The sequence below is a fragment of the Nerophis lumbriciformis genome, linkage group LG02, assembly GCF_033978685.3.
Source record: "Nerophis lumbriciformis linkage group LG02, RoL_Nlum_v2.1, whole genome shotgun sequence".
In the NCBI taxonomy this organism is placed as follows: domain Eukaryota; kingdom Metazoa; phylum Chordata; class Actinopteri; order Syngnathiformes; family Syngnathidae; genus Nerophis; species Nerophis lumbriciformis.
The window spans coordinates 14,784,895-14,810,851 of NC_084549.2; the positions used below are offsets into that span (position 1 = coordinate 14,784,895).

General features: G+C 36.4%; 1 protein-coding gene across 1 annotated transcript; it reads left to right on the top strand.

The window, feature by feature from the left end:
• Window positions 1-8,373: 8,373 nt before the first annotated feature.
• On the top strand, window positions 8,374-25,037 carry slc25a16 (solute carrier family 25 member 16). The gene is made up of 10 exons (XM_061943470.1): window positions 8,374-8,488; window positions 10,792-10,917; window positions 11,144-11,236; window positions 15,116-15,249; window positions 15,376-15,439; window positions 19,570-19,691; window positions 19,766-19,832; window positions 19,906-20,068; window positions 20,143-20,211; window positions 24,299-25,037. Exons 2-10 carry the CDS (start codon window positions 10,824-10,826, stop codon window positions 24,471-24,473), a joined length of 981 nt encoding a protein of 326 aa, XP_061799454.1. The 5' UTR covers window positions 8,374-8,488; window positions 10,792-10,823; the 3' UTR covers window positions 24,474-25,037.
• The last annotated feature ends 920 nt before the right edge of the window (window positions 25,038-25,957 follow it).

The following is a 25,957-nucleotide window of genomic DNA, read 5'->3' on the forward strand; positions in this document are numbered from 1 at the left end:
TGCCTGTCCTGATGGAACATTTGTTGCTGGACACACGGTGGACTCTTGGGAGAAGGGGAGTGCCGCGTGCATGGTGATTCTTTCAGTCCAGGACATTGAAGACATCTACCAATTCGGAATCATGATAATAGGACATCTGCTGATTAGAGTAAGCGTTGCCTGGTTTTTCGACAAATTGGAAGATGCTGGCTGCCCCAAATGATTGAAGGCTGGGCAGAGCTGGGGTCACTCAGACTTTTGTGGTATCTGGACTAAATCGCAAACTGGATAACATCTTGGAGAAGCTGTCTACTCTGCTCTGCAAGGCGAAAATAATAGATTTGACAATTAGAGTGAAATATTTAAAATTGTTTTCGCTTGCTCAAACATTCTAATCTGGATTGTTTTCCCAACATAGCAAGGTCGTTGCTTCGAGACTCCCCCTAGAGGACAGTGCAGCGAAGACGCTACAAATTCCTTTTCTGTCTTTCATGGACACACGTGTTGATTGTTGACTTTTTAGACTCAATACCAAACACATACTTTTGTCTCTTAATACGGGACGATTGTATTTTTTATGGGACAGTTGGCAACCCTAATTACAATTCACCCTACACACAAAATTATTATTAATCAATATTATTAATGGATCACACACCTTTGTGGATTTTGCTGTTTAGCTCAACAATTAAATATTGAACATTTGGACATGCGTGCGGCTTTTTCAGTAATGTTGACGCTGTATCGATCCGTTGTGGTGAAGAAGGAGCTGAGCCGGAAGGCAAAGCTCTCAATTTACCGGTCGATCTACGTTCCCATCCTCACCTATGGTCATGAGCTTTGGGTTATGACCGAAAGGACAAGATCACGGGTACAAGCGGCCGAAATGAGTTTCCTCCGCCGGGTGGCGGGGCTCTCCCTTAGAGATAGGGTGAGAAGCTCTGTCATCCGGGGGGAGCTCAAAGTAAAGCCGCTGCTCCTCCACATCGAGAGGAGCCAGATGAGGTGGTTCGGGCATCTGGTCAGGATGCCACCCGAGTGCCTCCCTAGGGAGGTGTTTATGGCATGTCCGACCGGTAGGAGGCCACGAGGAAGACCCAGGACACGTTGGGAAGACTATGTCTCCCGGCTGGCCTGGGAACGCCTCGGGATCCCCCGGGAGGAGCTGGACGAAGTGGCTGGGGAGAGGGAAGTCTGGGCTTCCCTGCTTAGGCTGCTGCCCCCGCGACCCGACCTCGGATAAGCGGAAGAAGATGGATGGATGGATGGATGGGCATTTGGACATGTGCACACAAAGGTCACATTATGTTCACCCTAAACGTTGTAGTGCATTTTAGGTTTAAAATTTCATCTGATAGCTAAATATCCATAACTTTTCTTCAGTGGTGAACAGGTAAAACTAAAAATGTTTTAATATTGTGTAAAAGTTAATTCATTTTAGCAAGTCAACTTCAAATGCGAAATTAATATGCGGTATAAACTCATTAAATGCAAAGTGAGATATGTCAAGCATTTATTCACTATTTTGATGATCATGGCTTACAGTGTTTGAAAACTCAAATTTTTCTGAGATTTTCAATTTGAGGTTTTATCATCAAAATTATATCAAAAGAAAGCTTGAAATATCTTGATTTGCATGTTTTGAGCCTAGGTCATATTACCTTGTAAATGAAATTACTGAAATAAACAAACCTTTGCCCGGTATTCTACTTTTCTGAGTTTCAGCTCTATATTGTCAATGAATAAATAAAAGATGCAACAGTGGAAACCCTGAAATCAAACACCATTGGTTCCTTGATGCTAGTTCTACTCAGTGGCCTAGTGGTTAGAGTGTCCGCCCTGAGATCGCGAGGTTGTGAGTTCAAACCCCGAAATGGGACCCATTACCTCCCTGCTTGGCACTCAGAATCAAGGGTTGGAATTGGGGGTTAAATCACCAAAATGATTCCCGAGCGCGGCCACCGCTGCTGCTCACTGCTCCCCTCACCTCCCAGGGGGTGAACAAGGGGATGAGTCAAATGCAGAGGACAAATTTCACCACACCGAGTGTGTGTGTGACAATCATTGGTACTTTAACTTTAACTTTAAAATAAATATTTATGAAATATTGTAAAGGTAGTTTATTCTTTAATACATATATTTTAGGTATAAAGAGTTGTCACCCACTGATAGACGTAAATACAACTACAATAAAGTAAAATTACTCACTCAAACCTGAGTCTTGTCATACCCTATTGTGTATACATTATATACACACGCACATGTATATGTCATCAGGTATATTCAACAAATTAGTAATTTTACTTTATTATAGTACTGTTTTTTTATACATTCATCTGTGCAAAGACCGTATGCAGGAGTGCACATGAACACACCCTTAGCTTTGTTATTGACATATGTGTTTGGATACTTTGGTTTATGGAAAAACACACAAAAATACACTTTTATTGCTAGATGGCTTCCAAGTTTTTCCATCCATCCATCCATTTCCTACCGCTTGTCCCTTTCTTTTTTTAATTGCAAAACATACTCAATTCAAAAATGTAAAGTGACTAAATATATCTAGTCTAAAGAGAAGTCAACCACTGCATAATAAACCTAAAATAAACTACTTTTTCAAAATGCCTGTTGGAAAATGAAGAGGTGTTTGCAGAGCAATAATGTCATCTAGTGGCGTTTTATAGGTGTTGTTGGAATTAATAAAGCTTTTTTAAAGAAAGAAGAAGAGAGATAATCTTTATTGACATATGTTGCACAGCGAAATTTGTCTGCTGCATTTGACCTATCCTTTTCGTCGCAGGTCAGCATCTTGGTCGGTGAACCATCGATGATGTGTGGGAAACCCTCATGGGGTCAAAGTGGGAGAGGATGAGGAGGATGGGGACTATAGCATCTCCTTGGTAAAATGCATTCATGCAAGCAGTTATTATAAATTAATTGTATTTTTTATATTGTACTAAGCAGTCACATGATCTGCTATGAGACGATAACTTCAATGTTCTGTTCTATGGTTATCATTACACTTTTCCTCTTTCCTAGTTTGACTTTTAAAGCATTTATTTATTTACCCTTTTAAAATCATGTTTTTAAATATTGAAAAAATGTGTCTTTATTTGAATTAATCAGCAAAAGCACTCAATATTTTTCAGAAAACTGGAAATACTCCACATTATTGTAACCACTGTTAAGAAACACTCTCAAAGTAATGACTTTTCGTAAAAAAATAGTGAGTAATAGTAATTAGGTACGGTCTCGAAGGAACAACAAACTATCACTGTGATGAAAATAACCGTTGTTAAGCAATACTAATATTGAAGTCATTATTTCAAAATTAGTATTACAATATATTAATGTTAGTATTTGCTTTTGTTTTCTTTCCTTGACATGTTCCGCTGATGTTGAAAGTGCCTTGACTTTTGTGTGCATTATAAATATATGTTTGTTGTTCAATAAAAATAAATTAAAAGAAAAAAAAAATTGTACATGCCAAGATTATTCGTAATACTAATATTGAAGTCATTATTTCAATGATTAAGAGTGATTCACATGATTAAGAGTACAAAAACCCTTAAATTTATATATTTGTTAAAAACATTTAAAGTGATTTCGGTAGCCCTTTTTGTCTTTTTATTTTATTTGATTTTTTTCATATTTGTATTATTATTATTATTTAATACTCTTTCTGTATTTGCTTTTGTTTTCTTTCCTTGACATGTTTCGCTGATGTTGAAAGTGCCTTGACTTTTGTGTGCATTATAAATGTATGTTTGTTGTTCAATAAAACAAAATTAAAAGAAAAAAAAAATTGAACATGCCAAGATTATTCGCAATACTAATATTGAAGTCATTATTTCAATATTAGTATTACGAATAATCTTGGCATGTTCAATTTTTTTTCTTCTTTTAATTTTGTTTTATTGAACAACAAACATACATTTATAATGCACACAAAAGTCAAAACACTTTCAACATCAGCGAAACATGTCAAGGAAAGAAAACAAAAGCAAATACAGAGAGAGTATTAAATAATAAATAATAATAGTAATAATAAAAATATGAAAAAAATAAAATAAAATAAAAAGACAAAAAGGGCTACCGAAATCACTTTAAATGTTTTTACATTATAAATGTATGTTTGTTGTTCAATAAAACAAAATTAAAAGAAAAAAAAATTTAACATGCCAAGATTATTCGCAATACTAATATTGAAGTCATTATTTTAATATTAGTATTACGAATAATCTTGGCATGTTCAATTGAAGTCATTATTTCAATATTAGTATTACGAATAATCTTGGCATGTTCAATTTTTTTTCTTCTTTTAATTTTGTTTTATTGAACAACAAACATACATTTATAATGCACACAAAAGTCAAGACACTTTCAACATCAGCGAAACATGTCAAGGAAAGAAAACAAAAGCAAATACAGAGAGCGTATTAAATAATAAATAATAATAGTAATAATAAAAATATGAAAAAAATAAAATAAAATAAAAAGACAAAAAGGGCTACCAAAATCACTTTAAATGTTTTTACATTATAAATGTATGTTTGTTGTTCAATAAAACAACATTAAAAGAAAAAAAAAATTGTACATGCCAAGATTATTTGTAATACTAATATTGAAGTCGTTATTTCAATATTAGTATTACGAATAATCTTGGCATGTACAATTGTTTTTTTTTCTTTGAATTTTTTTTATTGAACAACAAACATACATTTATAATGCAAAATCAAATACATATAGAGTATTAAATAATAATAAATAATTGAAGTCATTATTTCAATATTAGTATTACGAATAATCTTGGCATGTACAATTGGTTTCTTTTCTTTTAATTTTTTTGTTTGTTGTTCAATAAAACAAAATTAAAAGAAAAAAAACCAATTGTACATGCCAAGATTATTCGTAATACTAATATTGAAGTCATTATTTCAATATTAGTATTACGAATAATCTTGGCATGTACAATTGTTTTTTTTTCTTTAATTTATTTTTATTTTTATTGAACAACAAACATACATTTATAATGCACACAAAAGTCAAGGCACTTTCAACATCAGCGAAACATGCCAAGGAAAGAAAACAAAAGCAAATACAGAGAGAGTATTAAATAATAATAAATAATAATAATAATAAAAATATGAAAAAAATAAAATAAAATAAAATAAAAAGACAAAAAGGGCTACCGAACTCACTTTAAATGTTTTTACATTATAAATGTATGTTTGTTGTTCAATAAAACAACATTAAAAGAAAAAAAAAATTGTACATGCCAAGATTATTCGTAATACTAATATTGAAGTCATTATTTCAATATTAGTATTACGAATAATCTTGGCATGTACAATTGTTTTTTGTTTTTTTTAATTGTTTTTTTATTGAACAACAAACATACATTTATAATGCAAAATCAAATACATATAGAGTATTAAATAATAATAAATAATTGAAGTCATTATTTCAATATTAGTATTACGAATAATCTTGGCATGTACAATTGGTTTCTTTTCTTTTAATTTTTTTGTTTGTTGTTCAATAAAACAAAATTAAAAGAAAAAAAACCAATTGTACATGCCAAGATTATTCGTAATACTAATATTGAAGTCATTATTTCAATATTAGTATTACGAATAATCTTGGCATGTACAATTGTTTTTTTTTCTTTAATTCATTTTTATTTTTATTGAACAACAAACATACATTTATAATGCACACAAAAGTCAAGGCACTTTCAACATCAGCGAAACATGCCAAGGAAAGAAAACAAAAGCAAATACAGAGAGAGTATTAAATAATAATAAATAATAATAATAATAAAAATATGAAAAAAATAAAATAAAATAAAATAAAAAGACAAAAAGGGCTACCGAACTCACTTTAAATGTTTTTACATTATAAATGTATGTTTGTTGTTCAATAAAACAACATTAAAAGAAAAAAAAATTGTACATGCCAAGATTATTCGTAATACTAATATTGAAGTCATTATTTCAATATTAGTATTACGAATAATCTTGGCATGTACAATTGTTTTTTGTTTTTTTTAATTGTTTTTTTATTGAACAACAAACATACATTTATAATGCAAAATCAAATACATATAGAGTATTAAATAATAATAAATAATTGAAGTCATTATTTCAATATTAGTATTACGAATAATCTTGGCATGTACAATTGGTTTCTTTTCTTTTAATTTTTTTGTTTGTTGTTCAATAAAACAAAATTAAAAGAAAAAAAACCAATTGTACATGCCAAGATTATTCGTAATACTAATATTGAAGTCATTATTTCAATATTAGTATTACGAATAATCTTGGCATGTACAATTGTTTTTTTTTCTTTAATTTATTTTTATTTTTATTGAACAACAAACATACATTTATAATGCACACAAAAGTCAAGGCACTTTCAACATCAGCGAAACATGCCAAGGAAAGAAAACAAAAGCAAATACAGAGAGAGTATTAAATAATAATAAATAATAATAATAATAAAAATATGAAAAAAATAAAATAAAATAAAATAAAAAGACAAGAAGGGCTACCGAACTCACTTTAAATGTTTTTACATTATAAATGTATGTTTGTTGTTCAATAAAACAACATTAAAAGAAAAAAAAAATTGTACATGCCAAGATTATTCGTAATACTAATATTGAAGTCATTATTTCAATATTAGTATTACGAATAATCTTGGCATGTACAATTGTTTTTTGTTTTTTTTAATTGTTTTTTTATTGAACAACAAACATACATTTATAATGCAAAATCAAATACATATAGAGTATTAAATAATAATAAATAATTGAAGTCATTATTTCAATATTAGTATTACGAATAATCTTGGCATGTACAATTGGTTTCTTTTCTTTTAATTTTTTTGTTTGTTGTTCAATAAAACAAAATTAAAAGAAAAAAAACCAATTGTACATGCCAAGATTATTCGTAATACTAATATTGAAGTCATTATTTCAATATTAGTATTACGAATAATCTTGGCATGTACAATTTTTTTTTTTTCTTTAATTTATTTTTATTTTTATTGAACAACAAACATACATTTATAATGCACACAAAAGTCAAGGCACTTTCAACATCAGCGAAACATGCCAAGGAAAGAAAACAAAAGCAAATACAGAGAGAGTATTAAATAATAATAAATAATAATAATAATAAAAATATGAAAAAAATAAAATAAAATAAAATAAAAAGACAAAAAGGGCTACCGAACTCACTTTAAATGTTTTTACATTATAAATGTATGTTTGTTGTTCAATAAAACAACATTAAAAGAAAAAAAAAATTGTACATGCCAAGATTATTCGTAATACTAATATTGAAGTCATTATTTCAATATTAGTATTACGAATAATCTTGGCATGTACAATTTTTTTTTTTTTTTTTAATTGTTTTTTTATTGAACAACAAACATACATTTATAATGCAAAATCAAATACATATAGAGTATTAAATAATAATAAATAATTGAAGTCATTATTTCAATATTAGTATTACGAATAATCTTGGCATGTACAATTGGTTTTTTTTCTTTTAATTTTTTTGTTTGTTGTTCAATAAAACAAAATTAAAAGAAAAAAAAACAATTGTACATGCCAAGATTATTCGTAATACTAATATTGAAGTCATTATTTCAATATTAGTATTACGAATAATCTTGGCATGTACAATTGTTTTTTTTTCTTTAATTTATTTTTATTTTTATTGAACAACAAACATACATTTATAATGCACACAAAAGTCAAGGCACTTTCAACATCAGCGAAACATGCCAAGGAAAGAAAACAAAAGCAAATACAGAGAGAGTATTAAATAATAATAAATAATAATAATAATAAAAATATGAAAAAAATAAAATAAAATAAAATAAAAAGACAAAAAGGGCTACCGAACTCACTTTAAATGTTTTTACATTATAAATGTATGTTTGTTGTTCAATAAAACAACATTAAAAGAAAAAAAAATTGTACATGCCAAGATTATTCGTAATACTAATATTGAAGTCATTATTTCAATATTAGTATTACGAATAATCTTGGCATGTACAATTGTTTGTTTGTTTTTTAATTGTTTTTTTATTGAACAACAAACATACATTTATAATGCAAAATCAAATACATATAGAGTATTAAATAATAATAAATAATAATAATAAAAATATGAAAAAAATAAAATTAAATAAAAAGACAAAAAGGGCTACCTAAATCACTTTAAATGTTTTTAACAAAGGTATCAATTTAAGGGCTTTTGTACTCTTAATCATCCTCCAAGACTTGATTGATGATTGTAAACCATTAAGCCAATTACAAAATGTTCTTGGCATGTACAAATGTAAACATCAGCAAGCTATCGCGCGCGTCTGAGTGACGTCACGTTACATCACCAACATGCGCCCGTAAACATAGGGAGACGTCAAGAGCGAAGGGCAGCGTCCTCCTGTCATTACCTGAACATTGGGCGTGTTGTGACCACACATTTGTCAGGTTTGTAACTCAAACAACTTAACAAATGAATAGAATAAGGAATGTTTGGGACACATGGTTCCATGCTAACGTTCTACGGTCGTCTTGGGGTGAGGGGAATGCAAAGGAGAGGAGATATATTTGCTTGTTTTACCGACCTTCCGCGTTCATATCTCGTCTGAATTATGTAATTATCACCTCTTAGATAAACTCCTGAAGTAGTTGTTAAGAGGTTTAAAAAATTGACTGAACCTAGTAGTGTTGTCCCGATAAAAATATTTTCTTACCGGTACCAAAATTATTTCGATACTTTTCGGTACTTTTCTAAATAAAGGGCACCACAAAAAATTGCATTATTGGCTTTATTTTAACAAAAAATATTACGGTACATTAAACATATGTTTATTATTGCAAGTTTGTCCTTAAGTAAAATAGTGAACATACTAGACAACTTGTCTTTTAGTAGTAAGTAAACCATACTTGCCAACCTTGAGAACTCCGATTTCGGGGGGTGGTGGTGGGGGCGGGGGGGGCGTGGTTAAGAGGGGAGGAGTATATTTACAGCTAGAATTCACCAAGTGAAGTATTTCATATATATATATATATATATAAAAGAAATACTTGACTTTCAGTGAATTCTAGCTATATATATATATATATATATATATATATATATATATATATATATATTTATTTATTTTATTTTATATATATATATATATATATATATATATATATATAAATAAGAGAAATACTTGAATTTCAGTGTTCATTTATTTACACGTATACACACACATAACACTCATCTACTCATTGTTGAGTTAAGGGTTGAATTGTCCATCCTTGTTCTATTCTCTGTCACTATTTTTCTAACCATGCTGAACACCCTCTCTGATGATGCATTCTGCTTCGTCTCCTTGTTGTGTGCGCAGTTGTGCACTGCACTCTCTAAAAGCCCTAGATGTTATTGTCACATATGCATGTACAGTGGATGGCAGTATTGTCCTGTTTAAGAGTGTCACAACATTGCTGTTTACGGCAGACAAACTGCTTCACGGTAGACGAAAACGTGACTGCTGTTGTTGTGTGTTGTTATCGCGCTGGGAGGACGTTAATGAAACTGCCTAACAATAAACCCACATAAGAAACCAAGAACTCGCCCTCCATCATTCTACAGTTATAACGTGATTGGGCAGGCACGCTGTTTATATAGTGGGAAAGCGGACGTGAAAACAGGCTGTCGACACGTCACTCAGGTCCGCATGGAGCTGGAGGGGGCGGGGCCTCCAGCTCTGCCTGAATTTCGGGAGAAAATTTGTCCCGGGAGGTTTTCGGGAGAGGCGCTGAATTTTCGGGAGTCTCCCGGAAAATCCGTGAGGGTTGGCAAGTAGTAAGTAAACAAACAAAGACTCCTAATTTAGTCTGCTGACATATGCATTAACTTATTGTGTCATTCATCATTTTATTATTTTGTCAACATTATTAAGGACAAGTGGTAGAAAATGAATTATTAATCTACTTGTTCATTTACTGTTAATATCTGCTTATTTTCTCTTTTAACATGATCTATCTACACTTATGTTAAAATGTAATAATCATTTATTCTTCTGTTGTTTGGATGCTTTACATTAGTTTTGGATGATACCACAAATTTGGGTATCGATCCGATACCAAGTCGTTACAGGATCATACATTGGTCATATTCAAAGTCCTCATGTGTCCGGGGACATATTTCCTGAGTTTATAAACATAATATACATTTTAAAACCAAAGAAGATCTTGTGATGCCAAATGATACTTGATATCATTACAGTAAAACAACTTGCACTGAGCCTAGTCTATAAAATCCGCTACACCTCCCTGATACCGAAGTACATGTCAAACTACTTCCATAACGTAAATGACCGCCATAACCACAACACCAGGGGGAGCTCCACAAACCACGTCAAACCCAGATTCCGATCTAACAAAGGTCTTAACTAATTTTCCTTCTATGCCACATCCATATAGAATGCACTCCCAACAGGTGTAAAAGAAAGCGCATCTCTATCCTCCTTCAAAACCGCACTAAAAGAACACCTCCAGGCAACTTCAACCCTTGACTAATACCCTTCCCCCTCCACATCCCACCTCCCTGGATTGTAAATAATCAAATGTATATACTTGTTCTTATGCTTTCTGAGCTCACTATGTTCACTGCTCGCTGTACATATCCTACGAAGTCAGACCTACACTGTTTCAATGTGTATTTCTTAGATGATATAATTGTTGATGACTGAAGTGCTGATATCAACCAACTTTGTACGTTCATTTGTGTTAAACAGTTCTGAATGCAGTGGATGTGGGAACAGCCAGGATGACATCGGTGGCGGTTGCCTCCACACCTCCAGCCATGAGCAGCCCTCCAGCCAGCAGGGACTACTACTGGCTCCGCTCCTTTGTAGCAGGAGGTAAAGGACCGTCACTATATTTGCACTGCCTCTTTGCTCCAGTTGGAGGCTTCCATATAAAATGTACTTCCTGCTTTGGAAATAAGCAGAGCTGACCTTCAGACCTTGTATTATCTGCAGCAAAGTTTCTGGAGGAAGTTTGTACAGCTAGCAGCAGCAGTGACATGTTAAGCGTTGATTTGTAGTATTAGGGATACAGGATAACTTTAGTGTTTTGTTGTCACAGGTGTTGCAGGATGTTGTGCAAAGACTACAATCGCTCCTCTGGACAGAGTGAAGATTCTCCTCCAGGCCCAGAATCCTCACTACAAACACCTTGGTAAAATATATTTAAATATCCATTAGGGCTGCACGAGTAATCAACATCAAATTTAGGAGAAGGTTTGAATTAGTGCGATAAATAACAGCAAGAGGCTGAGGTTTTTTTTCCCGCCGTCACTGGCATTAGAGTGAAAGACAAGTTCGCCAATTAGAACTGTAGAGCCTGGCGTTTGTTCGTCTCTCTGCACCTGAGTGCATTTATTTTATTTTATTTTTTAATTTTCCTGAGGGAACTCTCCTGAAGGAATCAATAAAGTACTATCTATTTGACGGTCGAATTAACTTAACACAGTCAAGCCCGCTTGTCAGTCACTCAAAATCTTTGTCTTGGTGGGCGGAGCACAGGGAGCCAGCTTTACATAAGTCCCTACTCGCAGGTCGGCAGTGAGAACTTATGCAAAATAACAAAAATTAAGAGGAAAAACATATGATTACAATGCGAAATGTGGCGTTGTGGTAGGTAGGTCTTTATTGTCATTGCACAAGTACAAACCCCGTTTCCATATGAGTTGGGAAATTGTGTTGGATGTAAATATAAACGGAATACAATGATTTGCAAATCCTTTTCAACCCATATTCAATTGAATGCACGACAACGACAAGATATTTGATGTTCAAACTCATAAACTTTTTTTTTTTTTGCAAATAATAATTAACTTAGAATTTCATGGCTGCAACACGTGCCAAAGTAGTTGGGAAAGGGCATGTTCACCACTGTGTTACATCACCTTTTCTTTTAACAACACTCAGTAAACGTTTGGGAACTGAGGAGACACATTTTTTAAGCTTTTCAGGTAGAATTCTTTGCCATTCTTGCTTGATGTACAGCTTAAGTTGTTCAACAGTCCGGGGGTCTCCGTTGTGCTATTTTAGGCTTCATAATGAGCCACACATTTTCAATGGGAGACAGGTCTGGACTACAGGCAGGCCAGTCTAGTACCCGCACTCTTTTACTATGAAGCCACGTTGATGTAACATGTGGCTTGGCATTGTCTTGCTGAAATAAGCAGGGGTGTCCATGGTAACGTTGCTTGGATGACAACATATGTTGCTCCAAAACCTGTATGTACCTTTCAGCATTAATGGCGCCTTCTCAGATGTGTAAGTTACCCATGTCTTGGGCACTAATACACCCCCATACCATCACAGATGCTGGCTTTTCAACTTTGCGCCTATAACAATCCGGATGGTTCTTTTCCTCTTTGGTCCGGAGGACACGATGTCCACAATTTCCAAAAACAATTTGAAATGTGGACTCGTCAGACCACAGAACACTTTTCCACTTTGTATCCATCTTAGATGAGCTCAGGCCCAGCAAAGCCGACGGTGTTTCTGGGTGTTGTTGATAAACGGTTTTCGCCTTGCATAGGAGAGTTTTAACTTGCACTTACAGATGTAGCGACCAACTGTAGTTACTGACAGTGGGTTTCTGAAGTGTTCCTGAGCCCATATGGTGATATCCTTTACACACTGATGTCGCTTGTTGATGCAGTACAGCCTGAGGGATCGAAGGTCACGGGCTTAGCTGCTTACGTGCAGTGATTTCTCCAGATTCTCTGAACCCTTTGATGATATTACGGACCGTAGATGGTGAAATCCCTAAATTCCTTGCAGTAGCTGGTTGAGAAAGGTTTTTCTTAAACTGTTCAACAATTTGCTCACGCATTTGTTGACAAAAGTGGTGACCCTCGCCCCATCCTTGTTTGTGAATGACTGAGCATTTCATGGAATCTACTTTTATACCCAATCATGGCACCCACCTGTTCCCAATTAGCCTGCACACCTGTGGGATGTTCCAAATAAGTGTTTGATGAGCATTCCTCAACTTTATCAGTATATATTGCCACCTTTCCCAACTTCTTTGTCACATGTTGCTGGCATCAAATTCTAAAGTTAAAAAGCAAAAAAAAAAAAAAGATCAGTTTGAACATCAAATATGTTGTCTTTGTAGCATATTCAACTGAATATGGGTTGAAAATGATTTGCAAATCATTGTATTCCGTTTATATTTACATCTAACACAATTTCCCAACTCATATGGAAACGGGGGTTTGTACAACAAAACTTTGTTTTCAGCACAAACCCGTTCAAGATTAAACAAACAAACACTGTACAGGGTTACAGAACAGGAACGCTGATGGGTCGCCACAAGGCGCCCCGTAAAAGATGGGAAAAAGGTCAATGCTGGGGGAGGATGAGTAAAAAAATACAATCTAGACTGGGCTCCTAAAGGGGCCCACTCTGGAGAGGGGGAAAAACCTCCATAGCAAAGCACATACACATATTACAACATACATCTGGAGACTTGCAACAGAGGGGAGGGAGTGAGGGCTATGGTTGCAGGCTTCAGCTCTTCAGGCGCTGCCCTGCCGTCCATCACCCCTTAGGGATTTGTGTCGTGAGCGTTGGATGGGGGGTTAGGTATGTGTGTGTGGCGTATATTTTTTGTGGATGCATGTGTGTGTTTAAGCCTGCCGCGTGTCTCTGTTCCGCGGCCTTGGTGTTCTTGCCAGGCATTCCAAAGTCAACATCAACAGGTGTGTGTGCATGAGAGACAAGAAGGGAGTTTGTTGCGTCTTCGCAGCACTGTCCCTCAGTGCGGCGAATATTTCAGCTTAAAATTGGATGGGTAATATACGCCCATCAACGCGGACAAACGAGCGAGAATGGCGTGATCACGTAATGGCGATAAACAAAAATATAAAGTCCGACCTCGTTTTCCCAATTGGAAAAAAAAAGCACTTTAAGGTGTTTAATGTTTTTTTAATTTCATTTTTGCCTACAAAAATGAGAGTCCATTTAATATTTTTGTTTATTCTGGATAAAAAAGTTATTTATCTTCCAATTACAGTGCAATGGTTATTCATTCTACAGTAATGGGAAATAAATGTGTATATCCTTTTAAATGGTTACTTCCATTATCAGAATTTATTATGATTACATTACATTATAAACATTGTACAGTTTTTATCGATTATTTCTTCAGTTTAATAGCATGATGGAGACCAGGGGTCGGCAACCCAAAATGTTGAGACATATTGGACTAAAAATAGAAAAAACAAATCTGTGTAGAGTCGCAAAAAATTAAACGCCTTATATAAGTCTTATAATGTAGGCAACATATGAAGTAAATGTCTATATTAACTATATTAGCCTACTATCAAAATGAGTATGTGTCGCAGGCTGACGCAAATCTTCGTTGACAGAAATGTTGAAATGTAGTATTTATTCTACACATTTTTACAACATTGGAAAACATTAATAAAACGGAGGCTTCTCAGAGGGTGAGATAACTCCTGGAAATTACTGGCTTAGAATGGCCAAAGGTAAAGATGTGTGTGTCCAAGTTAAAGGAAACGGCAGGCTGTCTTCTTGTAATGGATTTATTGCAATCTTTGCAAGCTGGGTTACGTTTGCTGTGGTCTGGAACAACATGGCACACAAACAACTATAAGCCAATATTACATACCGTTAATAAAAATATAATAAATCTATTTTTCCCCCCATCTTTTTCCATTTTCATACATTTTTGAAAAAGCCCCAGGAAGTCACTAGGGCGGCGCTTAAGAGCCGCATGCGTCCTGAGAGCCAAAAGCTTTAATTCTGTCTGCAGAAAGCCAAATATTTTAAAATTAAGTTATTGCCTATTGTTCTAATGTGTGTCACCTAGAGACAAGAAAATGTCGATTGACACTTTAAAAGTAACACATGTTCCCTGTTATTTTTGCAGTTTTACTAATTCTTATGTATAGATTATAAAAATCACGAATTGCAATGGCAATTAGGTTTTTCCTCAAAATCGTGCAGCCCTAATATTCGCCTTGTTGAATTCCATTTATTTTTCAAATCCTCACTACTGTTTCTTTTTACTGTGCAGGAGTGTTTGCCACTCTCAAAGCTGTGCCAAAAAAGGAAGGCTACATTGGCTTGTACAAAGGCAATGGGGCAATGATGGTGAGGATATTTCCCTATGGGGCAATCCAGTTCATGGCCTTTGATAATTATAAAAAGGTAAAGTGCTTCTTCTTTTGTGAATGAAATCTATGAAAATATGTAGGCCTATATACAGTATGTGTGATGTACCTTTTTTTATTTTTGTATTGATGAAACTTACATTTGCATTTCCTTACTTAACAGATGCTAAGTACGCGGCTTTGGCTCAACGGGCACATTCACCGCCTCATGGCCGGATCCATGGCAGGTAGGTTGGGTCGTCTGCTTGATAAAATGCTTCAATTCATATGAAAACCTGATTTTTACCTCTCAGAAAAAAAATATTTACAGTATCTGAAGGCTAAGGTTATCCAGGGTAAATCCCACCTAACCTTATCCTTGTCCACACACATACAAAATGCAGTCGTTTAAGACACCCTGCCCCCCTCCGTCCGACGGCGCAACGCGACCTAGTACACATGTGCGGAAAATGCGCACGTCATAGTCACCTCCAGTGTTGCTTTGTGTGCAAGTTCTTAAATTAAATTTTAACTTATCTGAACAATATCCAGTGTTATGGTATTTCAATTAACTGGAATCCAGTGTGCTGTGGGGCCCTATTGTAGTGAATCACACCTGAGCCATCATAAATTAATTAAATCTTTAATGGACATGTGAAAGTACACAATGTGATAAAGAACATTTTGCATCAATCATTCTTGGGATCTAGATATCTGATCAGGACACTCCTCACCTTCATTGTCCATTTGTTTTTGTTGACTTTATATACTCTGGACCTAGACGTTAAGTCCGCGACATACATGGCGGACAATAACTGATACAGTCTTCTTTGCCAGGCCAAGAGTATTTGCTGTTTTCTGTAGCCTTCCCTCTTCGGCCAGGTAATACAAAACACACGCTACCTTTTTTATCACATCCACGGGAGCCCGCATTCTCGTTGTCTCTCCTTCGACAAATGGACAAAGTTTTTCGGTAAGTAGAATCACAGCTGACCTGGACATTCGAAAGTTCTCTTGCCGAATTGCCTGTTGTATCTGAAATAGCTGCAATCGCGCGTTTCCTTCTCTTAAGGTATTCATGTGTGATTTCCACAAGCGTCTGTACATGTAGAAGAAGAAGAAATACGGGCATGTCTGGATGACTCGCCTCCATTTTTCCGGTGGTTAGCTCCGAGTTACGAAACCGCTTGTTATGAAGCTGGCTGTGGCGAGTTCTTTCTGACGTCACTTTCTGTGTGGGGCGCGGTCTTTTTGGCGTCACTTCCTTTCCGAACTCAGTTTGTAAACGATCGATGAGTCCATACAAAGCTAAGAGCTGGAGATTCAAGAAATACACGGCGCACTTACCCGTGTAAAAAATTATCCAAGGAGGAGGTCCTTAAACGATGGTTTAGTGTGGCTGACACAGGGCTTAGGCTAAATAATTATTCGTTTAAGGAGTTATCCGGCTTAATGTAGACCGCACACAGACGTGGCATCTGTACAGCTGAAGTCAGGCACAGCTCCAATATTTTTTCTCTCCCGGGGCTAAGGGGGGGCTTGACTGATTTGTGGGCGGGCTAAGAAAATAATCGATTTTTGTGACATTTAGTTCTCATTTTTTCAATAAAATCAGTTATGATACACAGCACACGCACGTCCCATATAAAAGTAGTTTTAATTGAATTTGACCAACACACTTTGTACAACACACTTAAATAAATATATTGTAGTAGTCTATACTTTTAGCTAGGTAATTTATGATTTTTAGTGACAATTGATTTAAATAGGCTTCCAATATACCCTTTGATACAAATTGTACCACTTTTGTTGTCTTGGTGCACACGCCAGTGTGGGCAAAAGACTTCAGCTGCGAAAGCCACACAGAGCCATCTATTGCCCTTTTTGTTTTTTGGGGTGCTTGAGCGACATTACTGCAGTCAAGTTGTGGGCAAAATAACAATACCATATGTTTATTAGATACCTATGGAGCACTACTAACAAATAGGTCACTGCCAAATAAGAGGAAATTGAGAAACAACAGTTTTTACCTTACCAATTTACGAGGGATTGCTCTGCTTCCACGTTGTGATTGGGCGGCCAAAAGCTGTGGCTGGACATTTGATAGGCGTTTGGAAGAGAGACCCGTTTGCTTGATTGGCCACAGAAAAATGGACTGAGCCAGGTGATAGGTTTAGGAAAGATGGGCTCGGCCCAGTGCGTGTAGGGGCGGGACAAAGAAGTTAAGTTCGCACTGTGATTGGGCGGCCAAAAGATGGAGCTGAACGACTGGAACGTCACAATTAGGGCAAATTCCAAACCGCTCTTTTGGAGGAAGGATGAAGAAAGACAAGATTGTTTTAAAATATCTTTGATTTCACATTTTCGGGACTTATTACCAATAGGTAGGAAAGTTGCTTTTGCATAATAGGACCTTGAAAGCAAAAGCTACTAGGCTGTCCCACAATAGCTCCAAAAAACCGCAAAATTATTATAAAAAATATAGAGGAACACATTTATTTCTATATTTTCTAATCGTATAATTTATTATAAGGTCCAGCTCAACCATTGGGATGAAAAGGATGAGTGAATAAAGGAGTAACGCTGCAACTAACAACTATTTTGATAGTCGACTTGTCATCGACGAGACATTTTTAGCTAACTGACAACTAGGGTTGTATGGTATATCGGTACTAGTATAGTACCGCGATACTAATGAATCATATTCGGTACTATACCGCCTCTAAAAAGTAACGGTCCGCGCCGCGTGTTATGTTTATAAACTCAGGAAATATGTCCCTGGACACATGAGGACTTTGAATATGACCAATGTATGATCCTGGAACTACTTTGTATCGGATTGATACCCAAATTTATGGTATCATCCAAAACTAATGTAAAGTATCCAAACAACAGAAGAATATGTGTTTATTACATTTTAACAGAAGTGTAGATAGAACATGTTAAAAGAGAACATAACCAGATATTAACAGTAAATGAACAAGTAGATTAACAATCGATTTTTACAGCTTGTCCGTTATAATGTTGACAAAATAATAGAATGATAAATGACACAATATGTTACTGCATATGTTAGCAGACTAATTAGGAGTCTTTGTTTGTTTACTTGCTACTAAAAGACAAGTTGTCTTGTATGTTCTCTATTTTATTTAAGGACAAAATTGCAATAAGAAACATATGACTAATGTACCGTAAGATTTTTTGTTAAATTAAAGCCAATAATGACATTTTTTTTTTGCCAATAATGCCCTTTATTTAGAAAAGTATCAAAGTATCGAAATACATTTTGGTAACGGTACCAAAATATTGGTATCCGGACAACACTACTAACAACTAAGATGACTAATTCATTCAGAAATATTTATTCATGCTTTACCTGGGCTGCTCATTGGGTTGTTTAAAAAATAACTATTAAACTTTTGTCCATTTTAAAAGAAAGGACAAGCAAAGTGCCAATAAAAAACAATGTAACAATTTTGTATGGAAACAAAGGACAGTCAAAATAGCAGCAACAAAAACAACACAACACAACTCCAAGGCTATCCAGTTTCATCAAAAAGAAAAGAGTATTTTGTGATGATGATCTTTTTAATAAGCTGCACACAGGTATACAGATGTTTGGCTGGCGGACTTTGGCAAAAAATGATAGTTAAATTTATTTACAGTTGTTACATATACTGTAATATTGTACATGGTAATTGGGATTTGTTATATATTGTATATATAATATAACATAATAATATAATATATCAGTATATGTTATATACTGTACATATAATATGTAAATATTACATATGTTATATTTTATATAGCTACTATGGTACATTTTTAGTCTACTTTAAACCTCTAAAGGCTTAGTGGCCACATGCGTGGACAGCCCCTTTTAGCTCTTATTTCCAAAATTGTGTACACTACTGAATTGGGGTCTTATGGCCGCTTATGTGGACACTTATACTGCCATCTGGTTGTGTCAGAAGAGTATAACATATTTGGAAAAAAAAGTGTAAAAATAAAAATTAGCATGTCACTAAACATGAAGTACACATTTGTGTACTTATGGACTAAGTACATCATATCAAAAGATGATTCTTAGTTTTTATTCTAATTAGGGTCCAATAAGCCCAAATAGCAAAGAGAAAAAAAAAAAAAGCATGTAAACAAACAGCTTGGGCCTTAAGAGTACCTGCATTATCCTTACCATCCTTACACTTTCTATCCTTTGTAACTGAGCCGTGTGGAACAATTTCCCTTGTGGATCAATAAAGTTTGTCTCAGTCTAAGTCTATTTTTTACACAACCCCGTCTCTCTGTTGTTAACTAACAAGCGGCTTATGTACAGTAGTATTTTAATTGCTTGTGTATGTTTGCATGTGGTCAGGGATGACAGCAGTGATTTGCACCTACCCACTGGATATGGTTCGAGCCAGGCTGGCTTTCCAGGTGACTGGGGAGCATCGCTACACTGGCATTGCTAACGCCTTCCACACCATCTACACGCAGGTAGCTGTCGGTTCTCACCTCGATGAGTGATGATGGTTGATGCCTTTTCAAACTTGTTTTCTGTTATGTTGAAGGAGGGTGGATTCTTCGGGTTCTACAGGGGACTTACGCCAACCCTCATTGGAATGGCGCCTTATGCAGGTGATTGTTTGCAGATGTAAATGTATCATCAGTGCGGTTTTCCGAGTCATCACGGTGTGTTTTGACTCTGCAGGTGTGTCATTCTTCACCTTTGGGACCCTGAAAAGCCTCGGATTGCAACATTTTCCGGATACGCTGGGCTGTCCCTCCTCCGACAACCCAGATGTGCTCGTTCTTAAAACCCAAGTCAACCTGCTCTGCGGAGGAGTCGCCGGCGCCATCGCGCAGACAATATCGTAAGAGGGAGTATACACGCTTCAGCTGATCATGTGACATGCACGTGGCTAAATCTTGTTTATGGTCTGACTAGCTATCCCTTGGACGTGGCACGGCGAAGAATGCAGCTGGGATCCGCGCTTCCCGACTCGGACAAGTGTGTGTAAGTACCACTGCTTTCTAGCAAACACCTTCACAATGTAATGGGACTCCCTATGAGAGCTGGAGCAAAATAATCTGCTTTTACAAAAGATAAGTGGAATTGCAGCATAGTAGTATCTCACCAGACAGCTGGATATTGTAACCCTTTCTCTTACAAAAACACCCTACAATATTTTTGAGTCAGAAAAGCACTATATTATTATTTCGTTACACAAAAACAACAACAATGTCAGAAAAAAACATCCGGACATACTGTAGGTCAGGGCTATTTTAAAAAGTAATGAATTATAGTTCAGTTTCAATTTATTTGGAACATGCATACAATACAGTGTAATGCATCACATATTTTCCAGTTGTTTCATTACAGCATGTTCAAAAAGGAGTGGGAAGAAGCAGAGCTCATTTAAATCCTACCCCTTTTCATATCATAACAGTTTTATCCCATTTATTTGTTCTCTGGCAGAACAGTGAATAAATAAATAAATAATAATTGATTGTTTGTTTTATGGAGTACAGGAAGTGATTAAATGTGTCAGCGATTGCTAAGAAATGGAAAAGAGTAGTTTTGCCGCTTTTTACTCCTTTTCGCATAAAAAAGAATCACATTCTTTAAACATATATTAAAAGCGTTTTAAGCAAAACGTATTGCTACGTTATGCTGAGTATATTTAGCACAGCCCTCATGGCTGAGGATTTCACATTGGTCGCATAATTTTGGTCTTGACTCCTGTATGTATGATGATGATGAGTCCCCCAGGGATCTATTCTAGGCCCCATCCTGTTTTCACTATACCTTCTCCCTCTTGGAGAGATTTTTAAGAGGCATGGAGTGTCTTATCACTTTTATGCAGATGACTGCCAAATTTATATGCCGATTTCAAAAGGCCACGGCCCCCTGACACCCCTTCTCAACTGTCTATGTGACATCAAGGCTTGGTTAGCCCAGAATGTTTTAATAATGGATGAGGGAAAAACGGAAATTTCAGTTTTTGGTCCGGCCCTCACTGACTTGGGACCATTGCAAAATTATGTGCGTCCCAAAGTCACCAGCCTTGGCGTCACTATAGACAGCGATTTTAAAGGGGAACATTATCACCAGACCTATGTAAGCGTCAATATATACCTTGATGTTGCAGAAAAAAGACCTTTTTTTTTTTAACTGATTTCCGAACTCTAAATGGGTGAATTTTGGTGAATTAAACGCCTTTCTAATATTCGCTCTCGGAGCGATGACGTCACAACGTGGCGTCACATCGGGAAGCAATCCGCCATTTTCTCAAACACCGAGTCAAATCAGCTCTGTTATTTTCCGTTTTTTCGACTGTTTTCCGTACCTTGGAGACATCATGCCTCGTTGGTGTGTTGTCGGAGGGTGTAACAACACGAACAGGGACGGATTCAAGTTGCACCAGTGGCCCAAAGATGCGAAAGTGGCAAGAAATTGGACGTTTGTTCCGCACACTTTACCGACGAAAGCTATGCTACGACAGAGATGGCAAGAATGTGTGGATATCCTGCGACACTCAAAGTAGATGCATTTCCAACGATAAAGTCAAAGAAATCTGCCGCCAGACCCCCATTGAATCTGCCGGAGTGTGTGAGCAATTCAGGGACAAAGGACCTCGGTAGCACGGCAAGAAATGGCGGCAGTTTGTTCCCGCAGACGAGCGAGCTAAACCCCCTATCGACCCTAGCTTCCCTGGCCTGCTGACATCAACTCCAAAACTGGACAGATCAGCTTTCAGGAAAAGAGCGCGGATGAGGGTATGTCTACAGAATATTTGATGAAAATTGGGCTGTCTGCACTCTCAAAGTGCATGTTGTTGCCAAATGTATTTCATATGCTGTAAACCTAGTTCATAGTTGTTAGTTTCCTTTAATGCCAAACAAACACATACCAATCGTTGGTTAGAAGGCGATCGCCGAATTCGTCCTCGCTTTCTCCCGTGTCGCTGGCTGTCGTGTCGTTTTCGTCGGTTTCGCTTGCATACGGTTCAAACCGATATGGCTCAATAGCTTCAGTTTCTTCTTCAATTTCGTTTTCGCTACCTGCCTCCACACTACAACCATCCATTTCAATACATTCGTAATCTGTTGAATCGCTTAAGCCGCTGAAATCCGAGTCTGAATCCGAGCTAATGTCGCTATAGCTTGCTGTTCTTTCCGCCATGTTTGTTTGTGTTGGCTTCACTGTGTGACGTCACAGGAAAATGGACGGGTGTTTATAACGATGGTTAAAATCAGGCACTTTGAAGCTTTTTTTAGGGATATTGCGTGATGGGTAAAATTTTGAAAAAAACTTCGAAAAATATAATAAGCCACTGGGAACTGATTTTTAATGGTTTTAACCATTCTGAAATTGTGATAATGTTCCCCTTTAAACTTGACAAACAGGTCAATGGCGTTTTAAAATCGTGTTTTTATCATCTTTGTCTTTTAGTAAAGGTAAAACCGTTTTTATCTTTGAACCTTTTTGAACAAGTCGTGCATGCTTTTATTTCAAGTCGCCTGGACTACTGCAATGCACGTTATGCTGGCATTAGCCAAAAAGCTCTCTCCCGGTTGCAGTTAGTCCAGAACGCGGCAGCACGACTTTTAACAGGGGCCAGGAGACGCCAGCATATAACCCCAATTCTTCAGAGTTTGCACTGGGTCCCTGTTAATTTTAGTATTGATTTTAAAACCTTGCTGTTTGTTTTTAAAGCTTTACATGGACTGGCACCTCAGTATATCTCGGACCTCATCCAAATTTACACTCCTGCGCGCGCTCTGAGGTCCGAGAGCCAGCTCCAGCTCGTGGTGCCCAAGACCAAACACTCTGCCCCTCCATGTTCCAACTGCTCCCACAGTGGAGTGTTTTAAGTCTCGTCTTAAGACCCACTTTTATTCTTTGGCTTTTAACACTACGTGAGTTGTGTGGTCCTCTGTCCTCTGTGTTTTTTATGAATTTAGATTTCTATTTACTGTTTTAATTGGTTTTACCCTTTAAAATCGTTTTTAATCAAATTTATTTTTATAATGTTTTTATATTGGTTTTACATTTATTTATGTATTGGTTTTTATTCAGTCATTGGTGGAGCTAAGGATAATATTTGAATATTGTTTTTAATATTGTTTTTAATATTGTTGTGCACCACTTTGGAAACATTTTTGTTGTTTAAATGTGCTATATAAATAAAGTGGATTGGATTAGAATAAAACAATATTTTTAAATCTTGATTTCAGGCATTTAATTTTGCTTGGATTTGACTTCTTTTTTTTTTAATGAGTATAATTTTAGTGGGGAAGGGAACCTTTGACATGTCATAAAATCCTAATTTCCGACAGATAAACCATTTTTGGCCCATGTTGACGTTTTAGCCACACTACTTTACTCCCTACTTGGGTTTGCATGCACCTGCTATTAGATTAGACCAGGGGTCGGCAACCTTTACCAGTCAAAGAGCCATTTTGACCAGTTTCACATATTAAGGTGTGGGGGAGCAGGGTTGGGGTTTGGTGGTAGCAGGGGTGTATAATGTAGCCCGGAAGAGTCAGGGCTGCATGGGATTCTGGGTATTTGTTCTGTTGTGTTTATGTTGTGTTAAGGTGCAGATGTTCTCCCGAAATGTGTTTGTCATTCTTGTTTGGTTTTGATTCAAAGTGTGGTGCATTATTAGTAAGAGTGTTAAAGTTGTTTTATACGGCCACCGTCAGTGTAACCTGTGTGGCTGTTGACCAAGTATGCCTTGCTGTCACTTACTATGCAAGCAGAAGATGCATATAACAATAGGCTGGGCTGGCACGCTGTTAGTACAGATTGTGGAGGGCACTTAATGCTGTACCATCATGGCACGCCCATATCATTATTGTAAGGGTGACAATCGGAGAATATTAATCTCGGGAGTTTTCCGCGAGAGGCACTTAAATCCGGAAGTCTCCCGGGAAAATCGGGGTGTCGGCAAGTATGCAGCTGAGCCGCATCAGAGTAATCAAAGAGCCGCATGCGGCTCCGGTGCCGCAGGTTGCCGACCCCTGGATTAGACGCATTTGTAGTTTGAATTGAAAGTGTGTAAAGTAAGAATATTTGACATTATTGTCTTGTCCAGCTCCCTGCGGACGACCATATCCTACGTCTACAAGAAGTACGGCGTGAAGAACGGCTTGTACAGAGGCCTGTCTCTCAACTACATCCGCTGCGTGCCCTCTCAGGCTGTGGCCTTCACCACCTACGAGTTCATGAGGCAGGTCCTCCACCTCAACTCGCAGGCGGCCAGGGCCTGAAAGCCACAAGGAACTCGCTTCCGACGTCTTAAAGCAGACCCCTCTCGGACTGTCACCACCTTTCAAGGGTGCATCTTCACGCCATAATGAAGAAGTGACATCCGCTCATGAATTTATTTGCGTTGTTGAAAGCGTCTTCGATGTTTTGCATTATGTTTTGTTTTTTTAGAGATTTATGCATTTTGAGTGTTGGTGTAACAGCATATTTTGCTGTTTACTATTTACTGTCTGTTTCTGAACAACAGGCCTTCAAAAGTGATGTCTTTGGCAAGAAGGTCTTGTGGACTTTTGCCAATCTCAGCAGTATAGAACATTTCACATTTGCTCACGTGTACTCATAATCAAACAATAACTTGTAATATTTATAAGTCTTACTTGTCATGATTGTTCCATAATCGGATCCTGGATGAATGTAGATCCGAAGTGACTGATCTGAAAGGAGAAAATTGCATAAACTGTTTACCTTTTTTTCTTGTTATTTATTGACATAGCAACATGCGGCCACTGGGGGGCGGCACATTTCAACAAATAAAAAAGTGAGAGCCTTCTTTTGACATCACTCAACTGGATGGAGACAGCAATAACATCATTCCAAAAGAGATTTACTTTTATTTGACAGGTACAACAAGGAGGAAGAAACATAAAATATCTTAAACGTGTGTTTGAATAATTATATATGTTATCACACAACTCTTATGCTTAAAGGCCGTTGCTATAGTTATTATCTATTGTTCTCTTTTCTGCTTCGTGCAAGGGCACACAACTGGTTATCTTCCACTGCATATGAGGGGTGGCCTCGCCGCAGATGTTTTCTTTGTTTTAGCCCACTAACAGCCAAGGACGTACCAGGACCTCAACGAAGATAAGGCGACAGCACGCAGACAAAGCAGAGACAAGGCAATCACAAGGCCCCCAGCACATTCCGTCACGTATTGTGCGTACTGGAGCTGCTTTGCATAATGTGCAACCCCTCCCTTTAGAGGCAGCCTCAGTGATGTTAACTAGGGAACTCCCGAATAAATAGAGGAGCGCGTGGGACTGCCCCTCAGAGCGTGGTGGGAGACTGTAACTGAGTGTGCAGCACCAAACATTTCTCCTCATGAGCAAAATTGAACTGTGTCTCTGCCGGATTCCTTGCTTCTTGTCTTGTTTAATAGATAGTTCGGTGTTTGAACCTGACAAGGTGTAATTAATATAAATTATATTTGATGAAATGAGGAGTGGGTTTATTATTGTGAGTACATGTAAGAATGATTATATTTAATGCAATGCATAATGTTACATATCAGGTGATTATGTATTGTTGATCAATAATCAGATTATTATAACTTTTCTTCTTCCGTTTTTTTTTTTCGGTCACCAAATGTTTAATTTTTTTACTATATTATTTTTTTCTTAAATGACGATATTGCATTGGAGGTGCTATTTTTCTCTTAAAATTATGTAGATGAAGACTATTTTGGGTTTGTTGTGTCCGGAAAAAA